The sequence below is a fragment of the Neofelis nebulosa genome, chromosome 17 (assembly GCF_028018385.1).
Source record: "Neofelis nebulosa isolate mNeoNeb1 chromosome 17, mNeoNeb1.pri, whole genome shotgun sequence".
NCBI classification, from domain to species: Eukaryota; Metazoa; Chordata; class Mammalia; order Carnivora; family Felidae; genus Neofelis; species Neofelis nebulosa.
Window position 1 is genome coordinate 59,481,412 of NC_080798.1, and position 26,287 is coordinate 59,507,698.

Here is a 26,287-nt window from a genome sequence, read left to right on the forward strand (position 1 = left end):
TGTTCCAGGGGGAAGCCCGTAAGCCAGGGCCAGGGCCAGACCACGCGACAGCTGGCCGCCTCCGGGGCAGAAAGAGCTGCTTCTCCCGGGCCTTTCTAGCTGCTGTGCCCAACGCCCCTCACAAAGGTGCTCTCCGGCAAGCTCAGTGTCGCTGCCACCCTGCCTGCTTCCACTGGTCTCAGCATCCAGGACTGTCGCCTGGGATGGCTCCTGGGACAGCTCTAGGGCCGTCGCCACCATCACTGATACCCGAGCCTCGGGAACAAGAGGCTGGGACACTGAGCACCCGCCTTATACTCTGAGTGCCCTTCCTGGTGGCCCTGAGAGACTGGCACTGCCAGGCCTGCCCTCAGCAGGAGGAGGAGAAAAGGCGTGTAGGCTGCTACGTTCAGGGTGCTTCTATTTCAGGGTGCTTCTTTGGGTCTTGGGTTTTGCTTGTACTGATCTATTTCCCACAAATATAAAAATGGTGAACTCACTTGGATTATCTGCATTTCAACATATCTGGATTATTCTGGATGCAACGGACAGAGAAGCCAAGCAAGCTGGCCTAACTGGGAGGGATGATGCCATAGCCCAAGGCAGGCTGGTGTCCAATTGTTGTGATCAGGCACGTTCCTCCCCCAGCCCACCATCCCCCCCCCCCCACCCCCCGTTGGCTCTGACGCACCCATGCCCGTATCCCATGTTTCCCAGGCTGCGTATCCACCAGCTGTCCTCACGGCTGGGACACAGCACGGGACGAATAGGACAGCCACAAGCTCAGCTCCTGGTCTCCTGGAGCACTGGTCTAATGGTGACAGATCGACGACAACAAAGTCCACGAGGACTAAACGAGAATATGTCAAATACAGGGAAAATTTATGGAAAAAAGACAGGAGAAACAAGGCAAAAAAGCAAAACAAAAAACCGTGAGGAGTCAGACGACCAGACTGCTGCTCTGGGTGAGGGGGTCAGGTTCAGCCTCTAACATCTGAGCCGGGCGCCGGGTGACCAAGCAAAAGGCAGCCACAAGGGTGGGGTGGGTGGTACAGGTGGGGAGAGAGAGCCCAGAAGATCTTTCTGCCCTTTGTTTGATTCCTGACGCCTTGGGAAAGGAGCCTACATTTACCGAGCAATCTCAGGGCAGGCTTTTCCGACGTCTCCACGGTATTTTCGTTGTAAAGCCAATGAGAAAGTGTTTTAGCGAGGGAGACCGAGTGCCTCAAGGTTTTCTTGAAAGCACACGCAAGCCAGGCCCTCCTGAGGTGTAACAATGTGCTTGCAACGTGCCCAGTACGACCTGCTGGTGAAAAAACTAAAATTTCTCACGTGTATACATTAAAAAAAAAAAAAAAATCTCCATGTAAATGCTTTCTTTGACTTTTTGCCCAGGATCCATTGCAAAAGTGCTTCTGTTTAGAAAGCATAGTTCAGCCAAAATCCAGTTTGCTTTTTAGGAAAAGTGGAGAGAAAAAACCAAGAAACGTGGGGCATGAGGCAAATCGGCATGAGCGTCTGTCACTGTCTGTGACACAGGCTGGGACAGCCCATTCTCCATGGCGGGTACCTCCTACAAGACCATGTGGAGTGGAGGGTGTTCTCCCGGACGGAGGGGTGAGGCCAGAAAGGCAAGGAGGGCAGAGCAGTGAGGGGTGTACCACCCTCCAGTCACACGGGCTCTCGGTCACGGACACCAGCGCCAAGTTGTGACAAACCGCTGCACCCAGGAGATCGCGCTTGTTGGCTTCTGCGATCTGAACACAGCTCTCCCCCTGCGGTGGTTCCAGACCCAGGATCCCAGGACAGCAGGGCGTGCACCTGCCCCTGAGCCCCGCCAGGGCCTCGCCCCTTACTCCCCCTCCCCCCAACCACAAACCCCTGGCTGTCACCGTTTACTCGGACTCGGTCCCCTGCGGCCTCTGAATAACCAGAGAAGCCAGTGTGGTGGCAACACCCAGCAGGTTACGGGACGCAGACACAGCAGGGCTGGGACATGTCGGCCGTGAGCTACTGGCTGACTCTCTACTCGTCAGGAGGTCCTGGGCAGTGACACAAGCCTGGGCCATCCTGGAGAGGCCTGGGCCCAAAGCCGCTCACACAGCAATGCTCTGCCGAGTCCTGCTGCCACGCCCCTCAAGTTCCACGGGGACCGGAGCAGCGCCCCATCACAGGTCGGCGACGGCCGGGCGACAGTCAGGCTGTGGCTCCTGCACCCGGCCTCCCGGCAGGTCGCTGGCCCTCTGCCGCCTGGCCAGTGCCACGGTCAAGGTGGCCGCCCCCAAGCGCAAGCCCTGCAAGCGGGAGACGGCCTGCTGGGCGGAGGCGGGGGCCTGGTAATGCAGGAGGGCCCTGCCCCGGGGACCCTGCCAAGTGAGCCTCTGGGGGACCGCTCCGAGTTCTCGGAGGGCTCTCTTCAGCTCGCTCACTCGGGCGTCCCGGGGAAGGTTCCCGACGCAAACGGTGCCAGTGGGCCCGTCCTCCCCCTGTGCAGGGCAGGGTTCTGGCAGGGGTGGGTCCCGGGGCCCCCGGACGGCGGTCAGGTGAGCTGGCTGCTGGCTGCTGGCTCCCAGGAGGCGCCGGGGCTCGTCCCGGAGGGTGACGTCTTTCCCAGCCTGCTTCTCTCGGTGACGAAGGCTTTGGAGTACTGGGATTTTCCCCATCACCTCCCAGCTGATCTGAAAGAGGAAAGCAGTCCCAGGTGTTCTCCGGGGGTCCCAACACGGTCACGAACGGAGGAGAAATCGAAGTCGCACGGGGGCCTCTGCCACACACGCTCAGGTAAGCAGTCTCGGCCATGCTGCCCTAGGGGCCCACCCTGGCCCTCTGGGAAGCAGGACCCCTCGGTCCCCGTCCTGCCCCAGCTTAAGTGAAATCTGGGACCCTGAAGCCACTGCAGACCGTGCCCGACGTGCCACGGCAGCTGGCAGGAGTGGAACGGTTTTCTCTACTCGGGAAGCAGAAAAGCAAAGGCCTCCTATGCAGAAGGGATAGCGGGGAAGGTCAGTGGAAAGAGGGTGACGGGTCACAGGTGGCAATCCCCCTGGTGACCTCCATGATAATCGGGGCTTTCTGCCTCCATGCCAGCCCCTCCTCCCAAGTCCCCACCCTGTGGGTGGGATGAGCTCTTTAACGGGGCTCCCTGGGGCCTCCCCCTTCTCCCCACTCCTCCACTGGAGGAGCGTGCCTCAGGGACCGAACCTCTCAACGTGTTGCCAAAAATGCAGAAGCAAGGCAAAGCTGAAACAGAACGCCACTTCTGAAAACACTTTCTAGCAACGGGTTCATCAAGCTACAAAGCAGCTCTACACAAAACGCTAAGCCTCAATGAACAGGATTTCTACTTTGGCTCTTTGGGAAGCTGCAACAAAGGAGGCTGTAAAAGCACCCCGAGACAGGAGGCAGGGCCCCCCTCAAGTACCGGGATGGACAAGTGGAGTCCGCGCACAGAGGGGACTGACTCGAGCCGGCTCGCCGCATGGCAGCCGACGGCCCCTCCCTGGGGCGGCCCTTCAGTTTAGGCTGAGCCTGAACGACTGAACCCGGGACAAAACCCGTCTTCTGTCGTTTAAGGAATCACATGGCAGAAAAGGAAGACAAAGGCACTGGTGAGCCCTTCTTAGCAATCCTCAGCCTTTACAGATGCGTTCTGTCCTGCGTTAGGACACAGAGCTTGTACATGACCAATTACAGGGCGTGGTGGGCAACGGTCCCAACACGGGACTTCCCACAAACGTGGGTACGTCAGGATACATATCAGCATACGAGCTGGATAGATGTAACTTCCCTCTACAAGTAAGTAGCCCACCTAGTAACCATGTTCTCTTTCCATTCAGAACCGTATGTCACTAGAGTAATGGTTCTTATCCTCGGCAGGTGTCAGACACCTTGGGAGAGAAGCCGGGGTTCCTTCCCAAGGAGGAGTCCCCGGCAATTCTGTGCGCAATTTCCCAGTCTACTCCGGGGTCTCCAAACCGCAAGGGGCACGTAGGCCCCAGGGTAAGGATCAGCGATTTCGAGAAAGGGTCAAAGAAACTCAAATACCTAAGAACGGTCGAGCCCCTCCTCACAAACTTCAAGGCTGCTGGTCCTCATTAATTTGGCACCTGGTTCTCTCTCCCAGCACTAAGTGGACAACACCCCCACCTTGGCCCACCTCTCGACTGGCTCAGATCCCTCTCCAAACGGACACCACCCTTGCTCCCGGGCACGGCCACGTCAGAAGCCTCTGTGCCCGGTTCTTGCCCACTCACATCCTCAGAGCAGCACAGAGACTCTCAGCTGCCTCAGAAAGACCCTGTCCTGAGAAAACCTCCCCCTAATGTTTCCCAGTGTCGAGACACAAAGAGACAAGCAAAAACCACGTCTGTGCCATGGACACATGCATGAGACGTAGCTTCTCTTCTCTAATCAAAAGGGATCTTTCTTCCACTGGACTCTCTGCAATTCTCCCGAATTGATTCACTCAAAGGCCAGTACCCTGGAGGCTCTGGTCCCAAGGGGTCCTGAAGATGGTCTGGTCCAGCAACCGTCCCTCCCATGCCTCCATTCTACCTTCTTAAAGAGTTCACATTCCTGTGTCCTTTCAGAGTACTTAAAAACAGATTTAAACTGGTCATAATCAGATTCTTTTTAAGTTTATTTTTTAAGGAATCTCTACACTCGATGTGGGGTTCGAACTCACAACTCTGGGATCAAAAGTCACGTGCTTTTTTTAAAAAGTTTATTTATTTTGAGAGAGGGAGAGCGTGTGCCGAGAGTGAGCAGGGGAGGGGCAGAGAGGGAGAGAGAGCATCCCAAGAAGGCTCTGCACTGTCTGCCTGTGAAGAGTCCCACGCGGAACTCAATCTCACAACCGTGAGATCGTGACCTGAGCCGAAATCGAGTGTTGGACACTTAACCGACTGAGCCACCCAGGCGCCCCAAGTCACATGCTCTTCCAACGGAGTCAGCCAGGGGCCCCCAAACTGGTCATACAGGTTCTTCAGGATGTCTTTAAGTTACCAGATCTAGTATTTAGAAAGGATGATCCAACTCAAAGTTGCAGTTACAGTCGGAGGAAACGTGTGACTACGTACTTCTGTGGCAACGCTGAATGTCGTTCCACCCAACACCCGCGAGGCCAGATCTCCTGGTGACAGCACTTGCGCTCCGAGCGGTCTTGGCCGGGTGATCACCCCACGTGCTGAAACCCCCACGTGCTTCTGCCCAGCGAACCACGGGGCTCCCTCCGGCAGAAGCGAGCGTTCTCAGGGAACCTGACCCAGGGGGCGAGGTTCCACGCTCAGGCAGCAGAGATCCACTTAAAAACGCGTCACGTGGGGCAAAAGCACACCCGCTCTGCACCCCACAGGGGGGCGCTGTATCCCAAGCAGGCACACGTACACACCGCGAATGGCTGAACAACAAAAATGTTTTCACTGGGTACGCATTCTGAGCTAAGCCTACAGCACCGCAAACACACTCAGACACACACACACACAGACACACACACACACACACGCCCCTTTACAGAGGGAAATGCCACCTGCGTCACTGTTGCCTAAATCTGCTGGTCTCAAGACAGGATGGTTTCGGGTAAGGAAGGACAAAGCTCAGTGTCGGCTCATGCCTGCACGCCCACACGTTCTCAATGGAAAAATCTCCCCGACTAAGAGGTGGCCACCTTTGCCACTTTCCCAGCTGCCTGCCATTTCTGTGCTCTTTGCGGAGCGGCTGGGGCCGACGGCTGCCCCACAGCTGACACAGAGGCCTCTGTGCGCCGGCTAGACGGGCTGGCTTCACGCTCAGGACAGTCCACGCGGTGCTACGCTGTTTTTCCTGGCTGGCCATTAGGAACATTTGTTACATGTGTGAGTGTGCCATGTGAAACGGAAGATTTTTGCCTATTAACCAAACATACAAATACATTTCTGCCTTTCAGTAACTAATCATTCCATTAAAAAATAGTATAGCGAATTTAACTTTCTTTTATGCGCCAAAACCATTCTTCACTGACGTTTTACGAAGATCGTGTATAAACATACATTCTCTTTAAAGATTAAAAATTCTGTCCCCTAGAAATACATGCTAAATCCAATACAGATCAGCAGCCTAACTCTCAAGGCACCTGCGGCCAACTCAGAAGGAAGACTCCGTTGCCTCCACCAACCCCCGGCTTCAGTATTTCACACCTGTTGCTTTTCCTGACTCTCCCTTTACTTGAGCAGAAGATACAGAGAGTGGCAGGGAGGATCCTCACGCTGAAATGCTAGCACACGTTTGAGCAATTGCTGGCAAAGGAACAGGAACACCATACGTATTTCTCATGTGACATACAATGTCCACAAAAACTAATACTGTCACACATGAGACCAACACTTGTCATTCGTGGATCGAGAATACTTTTATTTAAAAAAATTTTTTTAATGTTTATTTATTTTTGAGGGAGGGAGGGAGGGAGGGAGGGTGACAGAGCATGAGCGGGGGAGAGGCAGAGACAGAGAGGGAGACACAGAATCCGAAGCAGGCTCCGGGCTCCGAGCCGTCAGCACAGAGCCCGACACGGGACTCGAACTCACCAACAGTAAGATCATGACCTGAGCCGAAGTCGGAGGCTCAACCGACCACCCAGGTGCTTGGATCGAAAATTCTTTCAAATATGGTGCTTTCAAATGAGCAAGGTGAAGTGACTCGAGTAACCAAGCATGCAAGAACACAGCACAGCTAATGAACGCGCTGTCTTCCAAAGGCCATTCCTGCCTTGCAGCATCTGTTGGCTAATTATAGTGTCTCCTGATTATAACAGGGCTCAATTGGTAAGTCTTTTTGCACAGAGATGATCAAAGGTGTCACTTAATAGAAAAGGCCCCACAGGGCTACTCCTTTATAATTATGCTCTTACTGTGGGTGCTGAAGGACCAGGAGGGCAGTGACCGCTCCATCGCACGCCACGCCCACAGTCAGGAAGAGATGGGCCGTTTGGGAGTGGCCACAGAATCACTAAGCAACACGGGGTAAAACGGTGTTTACTGGCTGGAATACATGATCACCTCCAACCCGTGCCACACATGCCGGCTTCTGTCCGCACACCTCGGTGCCTGCCCGTCCTATGCTATTTGGGGGGTGGGGACAGCCTGACAGACGAGCCCACGAGCGCAGGGAGTCCCCTCCCACCGGGCCAGTTCGGAGCCGGGTGTGGCACGCGTTCCTGCCAGGTGGCTCCGGGCTCTGCTGCGCACCGGAGCGTCCGCCGCGCGGGGAAGAGCGGGGCAGGTCGGCGTCGCCCCCGCGCACAAGCACAGGACTCCTGAGAACTGGGGCATCGTCTCAGGCGCCTGTTCTTACCCCCTGGGCGCGCGGCAAAGGGAGGCTCGTTGCAGAACTGGAGGCGAGCGCCCGGGGAGAAGGCTGCCCGCGGAAACTGTCTCTCCTCGGTAGTGCGGACGGGGCGGGGGGGGGGGGGGGGGGGGGGGCGAGCACCCGCTGTGGGGAATTCAGAACACGGTGAACAGAAATCGGAATCCCCCTCTCGGAGACGGCTACGGTTAACGCGCGGGCCTACCCCCGCCCCTTCCTGCGCGGGTTCCAGCGCCACGGGCTGAGGACACACGACACCGCAGAAGTGCAGAGACGCGCACACTCTGCCCGTCCACCCGGCACGTATCACACGAGCGTTTCCTCTCACCGTCAAATATTCTCAAAAGGCTGCGTGTACTGTAATGACAGGGTTGGCATCTGGGACCCTGACGCACCTCAGGGCCCTGCATCATACGGGGTGCAGACATCTCTACCTGAATTTCTAAGTATTTCTCTAGGACAGGTTCCTACAAGTTCAATCACTGGGACAAATACAGCAAATCTTTTTAAATGGAAGGATCGGCCTCAGTCCCCGGCCCCGTTGTAGGTGTGGCTTGGCCCACATCTGGCTGTTACTTGCAGACAACGCTGTGATGTGGGATCGGAAAGCGGGCGTCTGTGTCCCGGGACGGCTGCTGCTCGCAGAAGAGGTCCCTGTCCCCAAACCCTTTTCCTCAAGGCATGTGCCATTCTCAAGAAGTCAGTCAACCGGCATGGTGACCATCTGGGAACAGCCCTCCCTAACGGCTGTGGACGCTCCAGAACTTTTTGTTTCTTTGAGTCTGTATACAAGGGCAACCCTGGCAGAGCCCCATTTCCTCAGGGAAGGACAAATGAGTTGATCCGAGAAGGACAACCATCCAGACGTCGGTCAACACAGTCCCACCGCTCCCCTCCGTAATCAGTGATAACACCTTTCCCACAATCACTGCAGGGAGCAAAGGGGCTGGGAAGCAGTCTTTTGACCTGTGGCTTTGGTGGCACGGAGCAGTCTCGCGGGCGCCCTGGGTCTCTCTGGAGCCGCAGCCACACCCCGTTGCCTGACCATGTCTCCAGGGTACCCTTAAATAAGTATCATACCCTCCGCCTACCCCATTCTAGCTCAGCAGACGTCAATAAAGGCACGGGTCTCGCTGTCCCGAGGTCCAGTCCGGTGGGGCCATGCGAGGAGAGCGGAGGTGTCAGAGACAACCCGGAGCCCCACACGCAGAGGGCCCCGTCCTGCTTTCCGGATGCCCGTCTGGGTCTAGCGGGCAGCCAGGCTCTTGGGCAGGACACTGCACTGCCCTGTCGTGACCCGCCACCTTGCAGCCCTGGGAGCGGACGGGGCTGCGTGGGGGCTCCGGCCAGAGCTAAGGCCTGCAGGTCACCTTGCACATGGCCGTCCACATCTGCCTGGAGGTTCGGGACCCACCTCAATGGCCGGGTCTCATACCGTCCACCGGCCAGCTGGGCAGAGACCCTGGGAGGAACACCTCCTTTCACCGGGTTGGACCTGCTGGGCCGGGGGGCTCAGGGGAGGCAGCTTGTGGCTGGAGTGGGGCAGTCATGGCACCTTGTAGCTTAGACAGGGAAAAGTCCCCTGAGTTCGACAGGTCAGCAGGTGAGAGGCCACCCTGAGGGAACGGAGGAACCCACGTGAACAGAGCAGACGCACTTTCCAGGAGGAACGTCTCTTTCTCCTTCACCGAGAGGCAGTGAAAGGCACACGGTGATAACGCACAGCCATGGAACGACTCGGGCCAGGCCCAGTCTTGGCTCAGTGAATGTCTCAAAGGGGAACCGCGAGGACTCTGCCAGCACCAACAGCGTCCAGGCACGTTTCTCACAATTACCGACTTCCATTTCGCGCCTGTGACAGCCACACCGGCGACAAAGGGCAAGTTTAGCCGGTGGTTCCGTGCTCTGCCTGTGGGGTCAGCACCGATGCTCTCCACGCTACAGATAAACTAATGGGGGGCAGGGGGACCTGCAGAGGGTGCACCAAGGTCACAGATACAGCGACTGAGAGGCCCTACGGTGGCTGCTGAGCTCTCCAAACTACTGCGCCCCCTGGTCACCCGTCTTTAAAATCACAAAGCACTTGGGGCGCCTGGGTGGCTCCGTCGGTTAAGCGTCCGACTTCAGCCCAGGTCACGATCTCGTGGTTCGTGAGTTTGGGCCCCACGTCGGGCTCTGGGCTGACGGCTCGGAGCCTGGAGCCTGCTTCCGATTCTGTGTCGCCCTCTCTCTGCCCCTCCCCCGCTCATGCTCTGTTTCTCTCTCTGTCAAAAATAAATAAAACATTAAAAAAACTTGAAGTCACAAAGCACAGGCAGAAAAGAGGACAAGGTGGGTCAAGGGCCCCCCCTCCCCACTGCCCAAAGGAACTACAGCTGGACAGCAGAGTCCATACCCGCTGGCCCCCAAGCGGGAGCACCACCGTGCCTCTCTCAGAAGGTGGGGCAAAGGCCAGGGGAATCGAATGCTGCACAATCTTTGTGTATTAAGAACAAGTGAAGAAAAAAAAAAAAAAAAAAAGAAAACGTATCACACTTTGTACTTATTTCGTAACCTTCATCTGGGAGGTCTACAGTGTTTAGAAAAAAACTGTGATTCCAGATATTCCACAAAACAGACGAGAAGCAAACTCGGGGATTCTAATACCCACACGACAACAGTCTACGGGTAGAATATCCACAGGAGGATATGCCAGCGTGTATCTCATAGTCCATCTGAAATCAAACCGTATCCTATGACTGAACTCCCCCCCGCCCCCTTCCCAAATCGTCAGTGGAATTCAGGGGTTCCCAATGTCAGTGAAAATTCCTTCTGGCTGCACACAAAGCGAGGCCAGAACAGAAGCCCCAGGGACTGGGGAAAGTTGCTGCTTTCACATGACCCCGTGCAAACATGGTCTCACAGTTCGTGAGTTCAAGCCCCATGCTGGGCTCTGTGCTGACGGCACAAAGCCCGCTTGGGATTCTCTCGCTCCCTCTCTTTCTCTCCTCCTCCCCTGCCTGCACTTGCTTTTTTTCTCTCTCTCAAAATTAACAAACATTAGATAGATAGATAGATAGATAGATAGATAGATAGATAGATAAAAGTTTGCGATTCTTGGGGCACCCAGCTGGCTTAGTCGGTAGAGCACACAAATCTTGACCTCGGGGTTGTGAGTTCAAGCCCCACGTTGGGCGTGGAGCCTACTTAAAAAAAAAAAAATAGTAAAAATAAAAAATAAAAGTTTGAGATTCTTGCTCAGGCCTCATTAGCAATCGATCTTCCAGGAAGGGGCTGAAACAGTGGGGGCGTCAAAAACCAGTAAAGGCCCCAACGCCCTACATACAAAGTATGGCTACTTCTTTGGAATCTCTGGTTCATTTGGTTTTCTTTACACACGAGGAGTTATCTTCACCTAACACGACCAGTAACATCACCTGTTGATATTTTTCTTGTTAAAATCAGCAGAATGTGACCATGGCTATTGCCCAAAACAACACATCTTTGTTTTTCTTCCTGGAGAGGCCGCCCAGAATCTTCCTAATGTGGGCTGCAGTCGGCCTTCCGTCTATGAAGCGCTGTCCTCCAGGGGACCTGTAGCCTTGCTGTAGTCAGCCTCTTGTGTAACCTGCCCCGACTCACATTCTCAGCCGGGAGCAAAGGCCACCTTGCTCCTGTGACCTGTGTATCAGCCTCCACTCAGAGCAGCTGTGGCCCCGAATTCCAAGGTAAACCCAAGTTCTCAGGAGAGACACCGAGGGACATCTTTATACTCACTAAGGGTGCCACTGGCTTCCCCACGGCGCTCAGCAAGCACTCGGACCCCCACCGGCCCACTTTCAGGTCACGCCTGCCTCTCCTCTCTGCTTTCGTCAGGCTAACCTAGAAGGAGCCCAGAACTGCCTGGCCGTGGCGTCTGTGGGAAGGCCCACTGGGCCGTAGCATTTCATTTTGGTGTCAAGCTTGGAGGTGGAGGTTACGGGGTCTCCATGCCCAAGGGGAGGCTGCTTTCCAACTCTGGACAATTCGGGTTCCAGGGATGGAAGGTGTGGAACAAAGGCTTCAGTCCACACCAAGCCCAAGCTGTGCCCGTCTCCTCAGTAGCTCTGGCTGCTTGCCGGCAGGCGGGGCCCTAACCTGCAGGCTGGCCTCCGGGACCAACTTCCTACCGCAGACTATCGTGGCGTGTGCCGTGCAAATGCTGCGGATAAAAGTCACCGAGGCATCAGCTTACGAAGGCCACGGGTACCGCGTGGACAGCCAGGTCACACGAGACAATCTGGGACTCCCAGCGAGAAAGCCGATGAGGCAGCAGGACGCTGTGGCCAGGACGGTGGCACGCAGCCCTGAGATGAGACCCGCCAGCAAGGGTGTCAGGGCATCGGCCCTCCGAGTGGGCAGCTCTTTCTGCCATGGACAGCGGGTGCCCTGTGGCGGGAGACCTTGCACCTGCCTGCTTACCAGAATCCCACAGGATTGCAAAGTATATTCTTGGGCCCATGCCGGGAGACAGATTCAGGAGCTCAACTGTTCAAAAGCTCACGGGTGATTGTAACGCACAGACACGCCAGGCCTGGGGACAGCTGCCATGCCAAAGGACGCCACACAGGAGGGGATGCCTCTGAGCTACAGGCCACTGCCGGCCACGGCACCCACCTTGGACCACAAGATTCCCGTTGGCTTTGGGCGCTCACACCCCGTGGCAATGACTCTCGTCGGAGTGAGAACGTAGTCCACGGTGAGGTCGTGGTCCTCGAGCAGCGCTTCAGGTATGTCGATGACCTGGTCAAACAGAAGGGGGTGAGGTGGCTGGCGGGCACACGGCTCCCGTGCTCACCGCACACACAGCAGACGCACGTGCCAGGCCCGAAGGGAGAAGGCCTCACCGCCATGCTGCCAAACAGATCCGGCCCCCGCTGATCGCCACCACTCGCGACAGCCGCGGAGCGAAGGCAGAGACCACTCCGTCTCTGTCTGTCTCCCTCCCTCCCCTCCCGCTCTCTCGGGTGTGGCAGTGGCTCTGCTGGGCCCGTTCACGGGCAGCACCTGGCAGTCGTGGACGATGGTGACCACTGGTGTCTCCGGGCTGACCGCTCCCATCGACACCATCATGGCATACTCCAGATCGGCATAACCTTCTCCCTTCCCAATTCTCCAACCTAAGAAACACGCAGACCGTCATCAGTAGTATCTCCGGAGTACATGTTTCATTAGGTCACAGTGGAAGCAGAAACTTGGACTCGATATCCCCGGCCCCTCCTCAGAAACTGCCACAGTGAGCCCACGGGCGGGCGGTCCCCCAGGAGTGGGGTTCAGGGGACAGAGGACACTGCCATGCACAGCGGTCAGCACACAGTGACGTGAACCTCGAGCCCTTGAAACGTGTTACCAGAGGAAATGGAACCTTGTTTGTATGAGCGCAACTCATGTTTAAAAGTATCGAAAGAGCAGTTTTTAAAAAGATTAAGAACAAATTTCCACTAAACACAAAATCTTTTTAAGCTATTTCTCTTGGAAGAGAAATAAAAACCAAAATGAGGGACAGGCGATTTCAGACAGCATCACTTTGTCTTGTGAAAAGCGCCACAGGAGGGCGGGGCCGGCGGCCCTGGTCCCAAACTGCAAAGTCCGAGGTGGGGCGAGCGGAAGGCTGAGCCCGAGGCTGGACGAGAAGCTACGCGGCAGGAAGGAACGCGGCAAGACAGGAACCCGGCTCCCAAGAGGATCGACACCGTGCCGTTAGGAAGCCCGTGACAGTGCAGAAATCCTGACTTCTGCACAAGCTCAGCATCAGCATCATCACAAAGAGCATCAGTGCTCATGGGTCTAAAATGCTGGTCTGTCACGCGACTCTTACAGTCACCAACGTCCAGCCATGCGTGCAAATACACGAGACAAAGACAGTTCCACGCAGAGTTGTCTGAGTCACAAAGGATGTGAACAGTCGGCACAAAGAGACAGGCAGGTGAGCAGCAAACACAAGAAATGACCACCTTCGCTCACCACGGAATGCAAATCAAGCAGCAGGTGGCACACGCCTGCTCACTACGGGACGGGTCAGCACCAGAGTGTGGTTATGCTAGTCACTGGCACTGGAGCAGGGAGGGAGGCGAGCTGCACAGGGCTGGGGATGTGAGCTGGGTTATGTGGCTACAGCCACCAGGGTTTAAAGTCCACCCTTTGCCTCGGCAATTCACTCGCTAGGATTGTGCCACGGAAAGCCCTGGAAGGCACCACAGACTCAACCCCAGGACTCTGGCTCCCTTTAGTGTTATCTGTAAGGGAAAAGCCAAAACCAAACCCTGGTGACACCTTAAGTGCCCATCAGTCTGCAGGGACGGACACCATCCGGCAGGACACACAGTGCCGTACGTGCTGCTGCCCCCTTCTGGGGAAAAAGAGTCAGCACAAAGCACCCCACAGAGAACGCAGGACACGTGTGGACTCACAGGCATCTCTGTGTCGACAGAAGGAACTACGGACGGTGGACGCCTGGGAAGGGCACGGGTGATGCTTTGAAAAGCGCCTGATCATCTCTGAAGATAAGGCCCTGCTAACTGCCCCTTGCCAAGAGCACGGCCCCAAGCCTGTCCCGGGGCCTCGCGGCCTCTGGGAAGCCAACCCCGACCTACCCAGGGCTGTGCTGCCCCTCCTCCTCCCCTCTCCTCTCCCGCTGCGCCCACCTCCGCCACCTGGCCCATAAGGGCCAGCCCTGAGGTCGCTTCCCAGATGATGCCCAGCTCGAGGCCTTAGGGTCACTCTGCTTGCTGACCCTCGCCGGTATCAGGGCTCCCTTCCGTGTCTGGCACCGAGCACATCACGCCACGGTTCAGCCGCTGTGTCTGCTCTTCCCAGGCCCTGCGGCCCAAGGCAGAGACCACCCAGAGCTGGCCTGACACGGGGCCCACAGCAGGCACCCGGGAGACGTGTGCCTCTGGGGACCCATCCCCAACGACACAGACAGAGCGCGTAACTGGAATACAGAGAAAGCAAAAGCGCGAGCGAAGCACCACGACGGCTCCCACAGTAGGGCAGAGTGAGAGACAGAGGCGAGCCCCCCGCCCCCACTCCCCGCTCCGAATGGCAAAGCACCAGGCCTCCCGGTCAGGCTCGGGACAACACGCGTCGCCCAGAGGCCGCTGCTTCCCAGCGGAAACAAAGTTTAGAGCCTGACGTTTTCCCATTCACTGGAGGTTCTCCAAAACCAACCACCTACTGACGCACGACACCCAATCCAGCTCTGCTTCCAGGAAGCTTAAGAACAGAGGAAATACCTCTCACCCCCTCAACAGAGATGATGTCACTTTACTCTCCCTGCTAAGAAAGATGAAAACACTGTAAAGGTACTGAGCGTGAGGGACAAAACGAACGAGAGAGACAGTGGTTGCTCAGAGGACAGGAACGTGTCCAGAAACTGAGATTACTTACCGTCAGGGTCTAGGAGACGGACGGACGGCCGAATGTCAAGCTGCAGGTCAGGGTGCGATTTTAACCTTACCTTTTTCAGAAACGGCGACGGACCCCACCACCACCAAGTCCACAAGGACCCTGGAATCCAAGCCCACGGGGGTGCTGTAGTTGCGCACGCCCTGCGAACAGAGACGTGGGCCTGAATGCTTCCCGGGCGGCGAGCAGCTGGCCCCCCTCACAGTCCACGGGCGAGGGGCTCGCAGGAGGCAAACTCGTGCCCTACGACAGGCACACGGCACCGTGGGAGCGGCGTTTGGGATAATTTCCCCCAGTTTCTGCCCCAGGGAAGATGGCGCTTTGGAAGGGACAGCACAAATGAGTAAGGCGGTAATTTCACGATACGGAGCAAATCAGAGGAGTGCCGTGGTTGGAACAGAGCGGGGGAGTCACACGGAACCACGTGCAGACCCCTGTGCGCCCCGTGACCTCAGCAGGAGGAAGCCCTCTGACCTTCGGTGTCGCCATCCGTAAGGCAGAGGCGCCGCCCACGGCCTCGTCAGGCTGGTGTTGGAACGGAAGGAGATGGCGGAGGTGACGCACTTAGTGCACGACGTGGGGCCAGCAAGCGTGTGGGGCAGACTCATTAAGCGTGAGATGCGGGGGCCGCCACTGGCACGCAGAGCGTGTTCACTCCTGAGCCGGGACTCGACCCAAACCCACCTAACGTACACACGTTTATACTGAGGGGGCCCGTATTTCAAGAACAGGGGGGCTGATGTGGTCCTGCGTCTCGGACGTGAAGGGGCACAGATCAGTCCGGCAACCAGATCACGGCCCCGCACGGACCCACGTCTGTGTCCCGCCCTCCACTGCTGGGCAGTCGCCACCGCACGGTGACAGCCGTTCTGCCACTCGGCTCTGGCAGCACAGATAATCAGCGCACCATGACCCGCATCCGTGCACACGCGCGGCCGTGAGGCTCTCTCCACGTTGCCATTTTCCCCAGCCAGGAAGAAAAGGAAAACCTCCTTCTCGGGTTCCGGTGCGTCATGTTGTAACAGAGCCCGAACTCGGCCGTTCAAACCCTACTGAAGCTCAGTCACGAGTGCTGGCCCGGCTCCGCTCGGGGCCCAGTCACACTTTCAGGGGCGCGTGTGAGGGACCGGCCATCTGACCCGGGCCTCAACCCCAGGACGGGAACTGCGCCTACTGTCCCGAACCTACGACTGCCGTGCGGCTCATCACGCTCCCCGCCGGCTCTGGGAAACGTGAGCGCGTACCCGTGGCCCGTGCTGCCAGCCGCGGACCGTCCCACAGGGTGCATTTCTGAACACCAACCAGAAGCACGACCGTCTGTCGTTTTTCTACTTTGAATTTCCCTTTGCACTTTTTTCGACACGTGTTTTATTACCGTGCTCTATTACACGGGTTTTTGTAAACCACATCAGATTCTATTTTTGGAATAAAGTTATCGATAAGTAACCATAAGCGTTCAATTTTTAAACATCAGACTTACGCGGAAAATCTCTTTTAAAAAGGAATATCTCTTAATTATACACCTGGCAACAGACACAATTAGCCCACGGTCATACACCAGGAGGAAAATCGTGTTTAGGTGACACCTCTGCAGCCTCCACTGAAATGCCCCGTGTCACAGAGCTGCTGACACACAGCCTTCAGCCAAAACCACTGAAGGAATGAATTCTACACCATTTATTGTACGATTCACATTTGACCAGCATTATCTGGACAGGTGATCATCTTACCCTGCTTATATTAAAATGATGCGATGGAAAAAATAAATAGGAATATGCTGATGCCTTGGTTTTCATTCCCAATAGATTAGGAATCAAAACGAGCAGGGGTCTATCCCAGGACTCTGAAAAAAGTCACCAAATTCTATTTCTTCATCTGCAAAACACAAGGCAAATCCCACTACAGGGCAGCCTAGGATAGTATTTACACACTTCCGTTTGACTACACTGTGAGACACTCCGGAAAAGGCCTTCCCTGAATTACTCAAGTTGTTATTCAGAACTGCTGAGGCAACTTCCAACTGAAGGGTTCTGCAAATCCCTGAGTCAGTTCAGAAGTTGCTAGATACCAGACAGTGACAGGTCAACACGGGGAGGTGTCAGAGGCCAGGTAACTTATTTCCTCTTCCTTTTTTTTTTTTTAACAGGAACTTCACGATCTGCAAACCTGTGCGAGAGAGAAACCAAGCAGCTCAAGTGGAGCCCGTGTACCTGTGGTTTTTCGACGTGGCTCCTGTATCACGGGACGGCTGGATGCTTGTCCACTTCTGCTCATCTGGCTTTGCGGAAAATGAAGTTCAGTTCTGTGGGGCACTTTGCGCCCGCACTTACCTGAGAGGTGGCGCATTTTCTCAAGACGTCCTTCGTTGCGCCGGGCGGCGGCGTGATCTTATTAAATAACCCCGTTCTCAGCCGTGGTGTTGGCACCAACAATGTTTTTTTGCTCTTTTAAAAGAAAGACAATCAACGAATCATAAAGTTAAACCCAGGAACTTCTTGTGTGCATTTTTAACGTTTCAGGCGCAGAGGCAAGTTGCTGTTACTGGCATTGCTGGGGAATGACTTCTTTGCGTGCCTGATTCAATACAAAGAGTCACTCGGGCCACCAGCCCACCCCACAGCTCGTCATCAAACACGAATTCTAGTCTACTTGCCACTCAAAATCGCCAGGCAATGACGATGCAAATGGGCACAGAAGCCCAAGGATTCCAACCAGGCCTTTCCTGTGGCCCCTCCCCAGTGTTACACACTCTGTAGGTACAATGCTTTCACTGGGCACCTGCTGCCCGGCCTGAGCCTTCTTTCTGCCCAGCAGGTTCCAATCTCAGATCAGGGCTCATTATAATTGATATTTTGGATTGACCTGAGTCCACAGCCCCTTTTCTTCTATTTAGCTCCCAAATGCCTTGGTTCTCCAAGTGTGGTCCCCAGCCAGCAGCGGCCCCTGGACGCCTGTGAGAAATGACCGGAAGCTCAGGGGGCAGGCACACAGGTGACTCTGATGCCCAGGATGGTTCCAGAACCACTGCCACAAGCATCCCTGCAGATTATGCGGGGGCAGCCCATGAGCCAAGTGTAAACTTGTAAAATCTTTGGTGTACAAAGAGTATATTTCAGTCTCTGTGCAGGAGAGGACAGCCTGAGACCAACACAAGACCTATAAAATCGCGGGTCGGCATACTTAAAGCCACGACAGAGGAAATATTTCAACACAAGTCGTGACCACATGCTCTTTTCGAGTGTGAAAGAGGTCTGGGTTCATCTGTAGTCTGGAGACGCCAGTGTGCTACATATTATTCTGGCTACTCCCTCTTTTCTGGAAGCTTCTCACCTACCAGCTCCGTGGCTCTCAACCCTACCTGCGCTTTAAAACCACCTGGGGAGCCGTCTAAGACTCAGCCAAGGCGCAGGGCCACTCAGAGCCTCTCATTCAGAAGGTGAGCTCGGCAATGACTAGTTTTCACAGCTCCCTGGGTGGGGCCGACGCGCGGCCGGTGCTGGCCTGGCCGGCCGCTCTCAAGGCACCAGTGGGGTATCCGTTAAAAAGAGGCTCTAGAAACCGTCTGAAGGTCTGGGAACCTGTGTATCCCCGAGAGCAGGCCTCCGCGTCCCCAGGCACCAGCTGTGGCCACGTGCGCCACCGTCCCCACCGGCGCTCAGGAGGTGTCGCAAAGCCCGCCGGTCTACCTGCTTCCCCGGTGATCCTTAAGCTACTGAGTTTGCAGCAACAGCGAGGAGCCGGCGGCCCCAGAGCCCCAGAGCGCGGGGAGCACACGTGTCTTTTTCACCATCATATCGCCGTGCTCACAACCTGGAATAGAGCAGCTTCTCCAGCGTGGCCGTTTCTCTCCCCTGAAGAGAGAGAGACGTGGAGGATGCTGCTGCTCCGTCCGCCACGTGGCTGCGCTCCTACAGGACGCCGGGACTAATCTGCAACCCACTCAAGGCTCTGACCCTGTGCTGAGGGGCCGACGGGTAAGAACCTCGCACACGAGCAGAGCTGGCTCCGCAGTCGCGGTGCGGGTCACGATCCCAGCCCCACCACTGCCAACGTGGGCCTCGGCCAAGTCACCTGACCTCCCAGGGTCCAGTTTCCTGTGTCACGAGGAGCGGGGATCTCCCCTGCAGGGCAGCTGGTAGGATTTAAGGAGGTGATACAGCCAAGTGTTCAGAGAGAGCTGTGCCCTTGCACACGGCGGGCACCCGCTGCAGGCCCTTCTCTGCTGCTGCTGCTGCAAAAATTACCTCATTCATTACAGTGAACTCTTGTCCAGGAAAGTAAAGCTGGCAAGACAGAACGCTTCCAGAAGAAGAGCCTAAATGGGGGTCTCCCCCTGGGGCTGACCCACAATCAGCAAACGTGAGGATTCCTCACACGCGGGCCTTGGAAGGGCCAGAGCAGGAGCCCCGCGGCCCCTCAGTCCCCGCAAAATCCCCTTCGGGTGCTCCCTTCGCCACAGGCTGCAGGGCGCCCCCAGGCCCGAGGCCTCGCGGGAGCCGCGGGAAAGCCGGCCTGCCACAAGGGGCACGGCTGCGCAAGGAGCTCCGGAGATCCCTGTTCACGTTCTCCACGGCGACTGGTCTCAGCAAAACAACAGCCGCCGTCACCTTGAATCGGTGAGGTTACTACCGCTGTTATCCGCGTGTTACTGCTTCTACGGTTTATACTTAACTTACACGTTCACTTTGGTTTTAAGGTTGCGTGGGAGCTATGAGCGTTTAAGTTTATACCGTTCTCTGTTTACACGTACTGAGCTAGTGAACTGACAGCAACCCTGGGGGAGTTTTTTGTTTTTGTTTTTTTAACAGGGGCCTACATATTTTAGGAAACGCTGTACTAATTTATATATTCTGGAGATGCCATCAGATCTCTCACTCACGGGTTATCAAAAATGTCAAAGAATTATGGTATAAAAGCAGCACAAGTAAATAATCTTTCTCTTCTGACGAAGCGCATCCGATTTAAGACTGCTCCAGGTGACCGTTCTGAACATCTGTTACCTGTGGATTCAGGAACACTCGCGACTTCCGACAGACAAATGAAAGACCCGTGGACCGTTCTCAAGTAAAACGCCCAGGGTGTCCTGCACTGGAGGGAGTCAGAAGCCCCATCTTCCTCAACAGAGGCTTGCACACGTTTGCAGGCACCTGGAGCCCGCACTGCGCCAGCGGCCAGGGCTCTGGCTCAGGAAAACGGGGTTACCTGCAGCGCCAGCAGCCGGACGCCTTCCAGCGGTTTGTCGGGGTCCACTTTGACTTCCCGTGTTCTGGCAAAAACTTCTAGGTCTCTGATGTTTTGGCAAGCCAGATAAGAGCCCTAGTTAGGCAAACAGACAGAGGTGCACTTACGTCGAGGACGAAGAAGCGAGCGTTTGTCTGGGGAGCGTCAGGATTGACCTTAATGGTTCTGGCCATTGTGAACGCCTGCAAGCGTGGGAGGTGCTCGGCGGCACGGGAAGCACCCTGTTTTTAAATGCAATTGCACATTACCGACAGGACGGCCGGATCCTGGGGCCCACAGCACGCGCGAGCGAGCGACTGCTCTAGCTTTTCACCCAGACAGGCGGGGGTGGGGTGGGGTGGGGTGGGGTGGGGTGGGGGGGCACTAATTCTCAGGCAATATCCAGGAGTCGCCCAGAGAAAAGTCTGGGAAAGCAGTCAGTGTAGAAAGGAGCTAAAAAAGCCAGGCTTACCCCAATTTATTTATTTTTATTTTTTTAATGTTTATTTTCAAAGACAGAGAAAGCAAAAGGGAGAGAGAAAGCGTGTGCCACAGGGGAGGGGCAGAGAGAGAGAGGGAGAGCGGGAAACCCAAGCAGGCTCTGCCCTGTCAGCGCAGAGCCAACGTGGGGCTCGATCCCACGAACGGTGAGATCATGACCTGAGTGGAAATCAAGAGCCAGACGCTGAACCACCCAGGCGCCCCATCCCCAGTTTATTTTTAACTGAAATAAGACATACATTCCAAAAAGGCGTAGACATCGTGTATAGTTTGATGAATTTTCACAAACTGAACACGCCTGTGTTTGCTACCGCCTAAACCAAAAAAGAGCGGATTCCCACCAACTCTCCAAGTTGCTTCCTTTTTAAACATTTTTTACTGCATCTGTGCACCTTTCTCTTTCTCTGTACCTCACGGCAATTTCTCTCCCTGGGAAAACAAGCACTAAAACAAAACAAAGCAGCAACACAAATCATACAAAAAGCACGGGTTTTCGAAGCAACAGGGGCTTGTTTCCAAGAGGCCGGGGGTGGGGAGACGAGGTCCAGCCAAAATGGAGGAGGACGGCAGGAAACGGCCACACACGCTTTGGGCTGACGGGGCATCGGTGTGTTTTCAAAAAGCGCTTTGTCTTTCTTGTGGAAAACGAGCCAAAATTATGAGCTGTGTATGTTTGCCCGTCCAAGTAAACTTGTTTCCTGTGAACACTACCACACACAGGCCATCTCGGATTAGCTCCTATTCTGCACACGGGGAAACTGAGGCCTGGCGTCACCGGGGGCTGCTGAGGCCTTCCCCTCCAAAGAAACCGGCTGGGGCTCCCCTCTCAGAGCGCATCACTCGCTGCTGCTCTTAAGGAGCCACTTGTGAAAAGGCACCACAACGACATGCTTGCAGCCAGGACAAGTGTCTTGCTCCCTGTCGAGGGGTGAACAGGCGCCGCAGCATCAGCTCGTGACAAGACGCCACCAACCGCCACCCCCGCGCAGAAGGGCCAGCGGCCGCGAGAGCGAAGCTTAAGTGACCGGGATGAGGGGCCTCTCAAACCAGAGGCCAGGCCAGCGGCACGGATTTCGCACCACTACTCACTGCCCACCCCACTCGGATCCACCACGAGGCAGGACAGTGACCGCATGACTAACTCGCTCCCTCGGGACTCTCCTGTTTTCCTTCTGAATGCTCCAGGAAGGCTTCAGTACCTTGAAGTTGGGAATCCTGTGATGAACAGGCCGGGGAAAATCCGCTAAGTTTCGTGATTCCATGTAGTCCCAGATCTGTTCGCGAATGTCCTGTTTGGAAACACCTATGGCAACAGAGGGTGGGGGGGGGGGTTAACGCGGCAGAAGGGAGTCCCGCAGAGGTGCGGCCGCTCCAGCACCCTCGTGCCAGGCCAAGCCAGCGCTTGTCATCTGCACAGCGAAAAATCAGGGTTAGTGATAAAGTCGCAACAGATTGCTAACGTCCGAAAACAGTGTAAACTCAAGACAACCCAGGTGTTTAATCCGGCCCTGCTGAAAACAAAACGCAATCCAAGCCCCACACCCTGTCCTCGCTTGGAAATGCGCGTGCCGCTGGGTCAAGGCATGCAATCCTCAGTCTGTCCAGCTTTCCCATGGCCGTGATTAGTGCGCTCGGGCTATAAATCCAGAAGGCTTGTCTTAAACCTAAGTGCTTTGTAAACCTATTATTTTGGATTACCAATTACAACGTCCGTTATTAGCGTAGGAATTTCTTTTTTCTATATCCAATTTAGGAAGGTGCATTTTTGGCAACAAATACTCTTTATTTGAGCAGAGCAGTGTTGATGAAATTTGCATTAACCACGTACTCTTCCTAAGAGTTAAGAACCGTAAGCAGCAGTTTCCAGTTAGGTTCCAGCACCTTCCTACAGGCATATTTTTAAGTATTCACTTAATTTCCATTTTTGTTGGTCCAAAAGGATATCCTCGCACTTGCTCAGAAGTCTGTTTCAAGTCACTTTACCTACTACTTGATCTGTTTTCTTTTCTTTAATATTTATTTTTGAGAGAGATACAGAGAGTGAGCAGGGGGAGGTACACAGGGAGAGAGGGACACTATATCTGAAGCAGGCTCCAGGCTCTGAGCTGTCAGCACAGAGCCTGATGCAGGGCTCGAACCCACGAACCGCGAGATCATGACCTGAGCCACTCAGGTGCTCCGTTGTCTGTTTTCGTAACAATCTGTTGTGCGGCCAGCACCGCGAATCATGAGGCAGGGGACTCCCCATGAGGTCATCTCCTTCACGGGTATGCTCTCAACACCAACCTGCCCTAACTGCCAACGAGGGGGAGTGCTTCCTACCCTGTGCCATCTGAAAGTCGCCGCAGGGACACACATGCATGGTGTTTAGGGAACATGCATCGCTGTAGCTGGCAGCGAAAGCCGACCTCTTCTTTTCAGAGAACTTAGATGGTGTCCCTTACAGCTGACAGGAGGTGCTACAGTACTGTGTGTGGCTGGGACACCTCTCGTCACCTTCCTGGGTGTATACGTGGGGCAGGTACAACTTCACGGGTCCTGAGTCTCCCTTAAATGAGTGCAGGCTATTGAGAAGCGACCCAAGGGAGCAGCCCAGGATCAGAGAGAACGGGGAGTTGCCTGGATGGGTGGTGGGATGGGGCTGGCAGCTGGCTTCCCCCCATAGACATTTCTGAATAGTGTGGCTTTGATTCACGTGAATCAGTTACACTCCAAAAGTTTATTTTTCATACGTGGACACTTTTAACGCAGGCAAAGGGAGCTAGACTGACAAGCCCCTCCCCTGGCCGCCTGCTGGCTACCAGGTCCCCTCCCCCAGGGCGGTCGGTGCACCCCTTGTTTTTTCTCCTGAATTCTTCCCAGGTACGTCTGGCCCCACACAGGAGCCACTTCCTGTCACCACCTCTTCCTAAGGCGGCGCATTACGCAGACAGCCCACACTGCCCCGCACACTGGTGTTTTTGCCGGACAACTGGCAGACAGGCCCATGTGGTATACGAGAGCGCCGCTGTCCTCATGGGAAGCCGCACAGTCTTCCACTCTAGGGACAGGTCAAAATTTACCCAGGCAGTCTCCTTCTGAGGGGCAACGGGTGGTTTCCAACCTTCGGTTACTGACGTGCACTTCGCCACCCGCTGCCCACTTTGCCCCCACGTGTTAACCCCCCCACGTGTAGTTCTAAGGGGTAAGGGCCACGGCCACAGGCTCCCACTAGCCTACACCGTCTGGCTAGGCCTAGAACTCCCCAGCACGGCATTCGGCCCAGTCCCAGAGCCTCTTGGGGCCACTGCAGACGCCGTTGGTGCCTCGTGACCCCAGCTGTGCCTCTGGGCCGCTCCAGAAATCAGCGCCGCAGCTGCGGGAGCACTTCGGGGCCCGCGTCTGTAAGACGCAGGCTGAGCTCACGCTGCTGTCAGCCTGGGTGGGGCCACACAGCCAGTTTCCAGCACTTGGCTGGTCTTTCCCGCCGGGAGCTCTGTCGGCAAGTTGGCTCAGCTCTGGGTCCCTTGGGCAGACCCTCACTCTTCAGGCCTCAGCTTCAGCACCACCTCCAGGAAGCCCCCCCCCCCCGCCTTCCACTCTGCTCCAGTGTCTGGGGATCTCTTTGTCACAGGGTCACAAGGAGCTCTGGCCTGCGAAGCCTTGCTGCGCACTTCAGCCCCATCTCCCACTATTCCTCACTTTGGGTTCAAAACGTGGCTCAAGCATTGTTGGTCCCTGGTTCCACACACCTGCCCACCTCTCTGCCTCTCAAGACTTGGTACCTCCTCTCCCTTCAGGGACACACCACATCCCCCTGGAAGTATTTCGAGGGCCCAGTCACAGACAGATGTCCCTCCTTCAGGAACTTGGAGCACCCTAACTGTCTGGTTTTTTCAAACACAATCACATTGCCACAACTATAAGGTTACTACACTTAGCACTTTCACTAACAACCCACAGGTGCTACAGTATCCCCAACACCGTGCAGGAGACTGTGTGGGACGCAGGAAATATAAGAAATTGTGACCCTTGCTCTGGGGAGTCCATCACAAACATCTGAGTGCCTCCCATTTAGAAAGCAATGGGCTGGTTGGGAGGTGCAGGGAGCCTGGAAGGGCACAGGTCCTACATGTGGAAGGTTACAGAAACATGGGAGATGATTAGGATAAGGAAAGATGACACATATTTATGAGTGACGTGCCCGAACCCTGTTCCATAACTGCCTATTTACTCCCCTCAACAGGTTGTGGGCCCCGTCGGGTGAGCTAGGGTCTCACTCATCCTCTACCTCTGGCTCTGAGCTCAGTCCCGGCACCTGTTTACTGGGCTCTTTACATACTGCACACCTGGGAAGAGCAGAGGTTTATTTATTCCCTGACCCTGGCTCACTGTGGGCTTCAGTATTGGGTGTTATCTTTGCCAAGGAACCCTGCAACCATCACCAAAGCTCTTCTCCACTAGAGGAGCCCAGGGGCGATGAACCAAGTGTCCCCAGTGCCTGGACGGGGCCTGGTACAGTGACACCTCAGAAAACATTTAAGAGGGCGGTGATTTTTTTTTTTAAGTTTACTTGTGGGGGGCGGAGGGGAGGGGCAGAGGGGGAGAGAGAGAATCCCAAGCGGGTTCCGTGCTGTCAGCGCGGAAAGAAAGGGGGGCTTGAACCCACGAACTGTGAGATCGTGACCTGGGCCGAAATCGAGCCGACTGAGCCCCCCAGGGGCCCCTACGAGGACGCTGCGAACCAGCGTTTAAGATACATTGCTTTCCAGCCCCGCCCCTGCCCCTGGAAACCAAGTTAAATTGGTTTCCGGTGAGCCGTAAGCGCAGCTCTCACAGGTGGTAGTTACGACTGGCACGGGGCCCACCGACACCACCATGTGCACAGCAAGTAGCCCTCTCTCTCTTCTCCCCATTATCTTTACTCCGCAAGACAGCGTCGGATATCAGAGTCGGAGACCACCGCCGGGTAGACCCCCCCACGCCCCGCTGGGACTCCTCCGGGTGCCCCCGTCTCTCCGGTGGTCCCCGACCCATCCCCTCTGGCCCCGCGCGCCTCTCCGGTGGTCTCCCGGCGGCCGCTCACCTACTCCCCACTCGGACAGTGGGTGACCCGGCGGCCCCTCACCCGCCCGCCCCGTGCCCGTCCGGTGGCCCCTCACTCGCCCCCACGCCTGCCCCTCTGGTGGGTCCCGCCCGCGTCTCCAGCAGTCCCTCACCGGTCCTCAGCTCCATGACGACGCGGTCGGCGAGCGACGCCTCCAGAGGCGGAGTCGGCGCGGAGTGACGTCATCCGCCCGCGCGCACTCTCCCCGCGCCTGCGTACTGACCGCAAGGGGGGCGGGGCGTCGCCGCGGAGGCCTGGTGTGGAGGGCACGGAGTGCGCATGCGCGTGCGTCTCCGCGGGCGGGGTGGAGGGACGTGCGCGGAGAGCCTGGCTGGGTTCCCGGGCTGTCATTTGTTCACGGAGCAAGTCAGTGTTGAGCGCCCGTTCCCACGGGCGTTTGCAGGGCGCTGGCGCTACCGAGGTGAAGAAGCCCCCGGCCTCTCAGAGCCCACTGCCGATTCCAACACACCCGCCTTCTTTTCTGTTCCCCCAGAGGCCGCCTCCTCTGAGAAGGCAGCCTTGATTGCTCCTCCAGGATGTGATTCCTCTTCTCTGAGGACATACCGAGGGCATTTTAAGATGTCAGGTCGCTGGAATGGGACCCACTGCGGGTAGGATCCGACCCAGCCCGGCCGCTGAGGGAGTCCGATGTGCTCCCTAGGGCCACACTTCGGTGAACACCCCTTGGTTTCACCGTGCGTGGCCTCTGGATCTCTAGAGACCGAAAGAACGTGGCAG

General features: G+C 56.0%; 1 protein-coding gene across 4 annotated transcripts; it reads right to left on the reverse strand.

Moving 5' to 3' along the window:
* Nucleotides 1-840: 840 nt before the first annotated feature.
* On the reverse strand, nt 841-26,287 carry MTHFSD (methenyltetrahydrofolate synthetase domain containing). Of its 4 annotated transcripts, none has more exons than XM_058707149.1 (8): nt 25,662-26,287; nt 21,663-21,766; nt 20,091-20,204; nt 17,073-17,186; nt 14,795-14,885; nt 12,343-12,455; nt 11,953-12,078; nt 841-2,657 (listed from the first exon to the last, which is right to left on the reverse strand). In XM_058707149.1, the coding sequence occupies exons 1-8, from the start codon at nt 25,675-25,677 to the stop codon at nt 2,148-2,150; spliced, it is 1,188 nt and encodes a 395-aa protein (XP_058563132.1). In that variant the 5' UTR covers nt 25,678-26,287; the 3' UTR covers nt 841-2,147. The 4 variants fall into 4 exon arrangements, with proteins under 4 accessions (XP_058563132.1, XP_058563133.1, XP_058563131.1 ...); XM_058707150.1 differs by lacking the exon at nt 20,091-20,204 and adding an exon at nt 19,945-20,058 and having other exon boundaries at nt 21,663-21,872; nt 25,662-26,269; XM_058707148.1 differs by lacking the exon at nt 20,091-20,204 and adding an exon at nt 19,945-20,058 and having other exon boundaries at nt 25,662-26,267.

Coding starts and splice junctions, on each gene's coding strand:
- MTHFSD (XM_058707149.1), bottom strand. Junction 12,456..14,794: donor CGTCGCCGTTTCTGAAAAAG/GTAAGGTTAAAA, acceptor CGTGTTTCTTAG/GTTGGAGAATTGGGAAGGGA. Junction 12,079..12,342: donor CCATCGTCCACGACTGCCAG/GTGCTGCCCGTG, acceptor CTGTTTGACCAG/GTCATCGACATACCTGAAGC.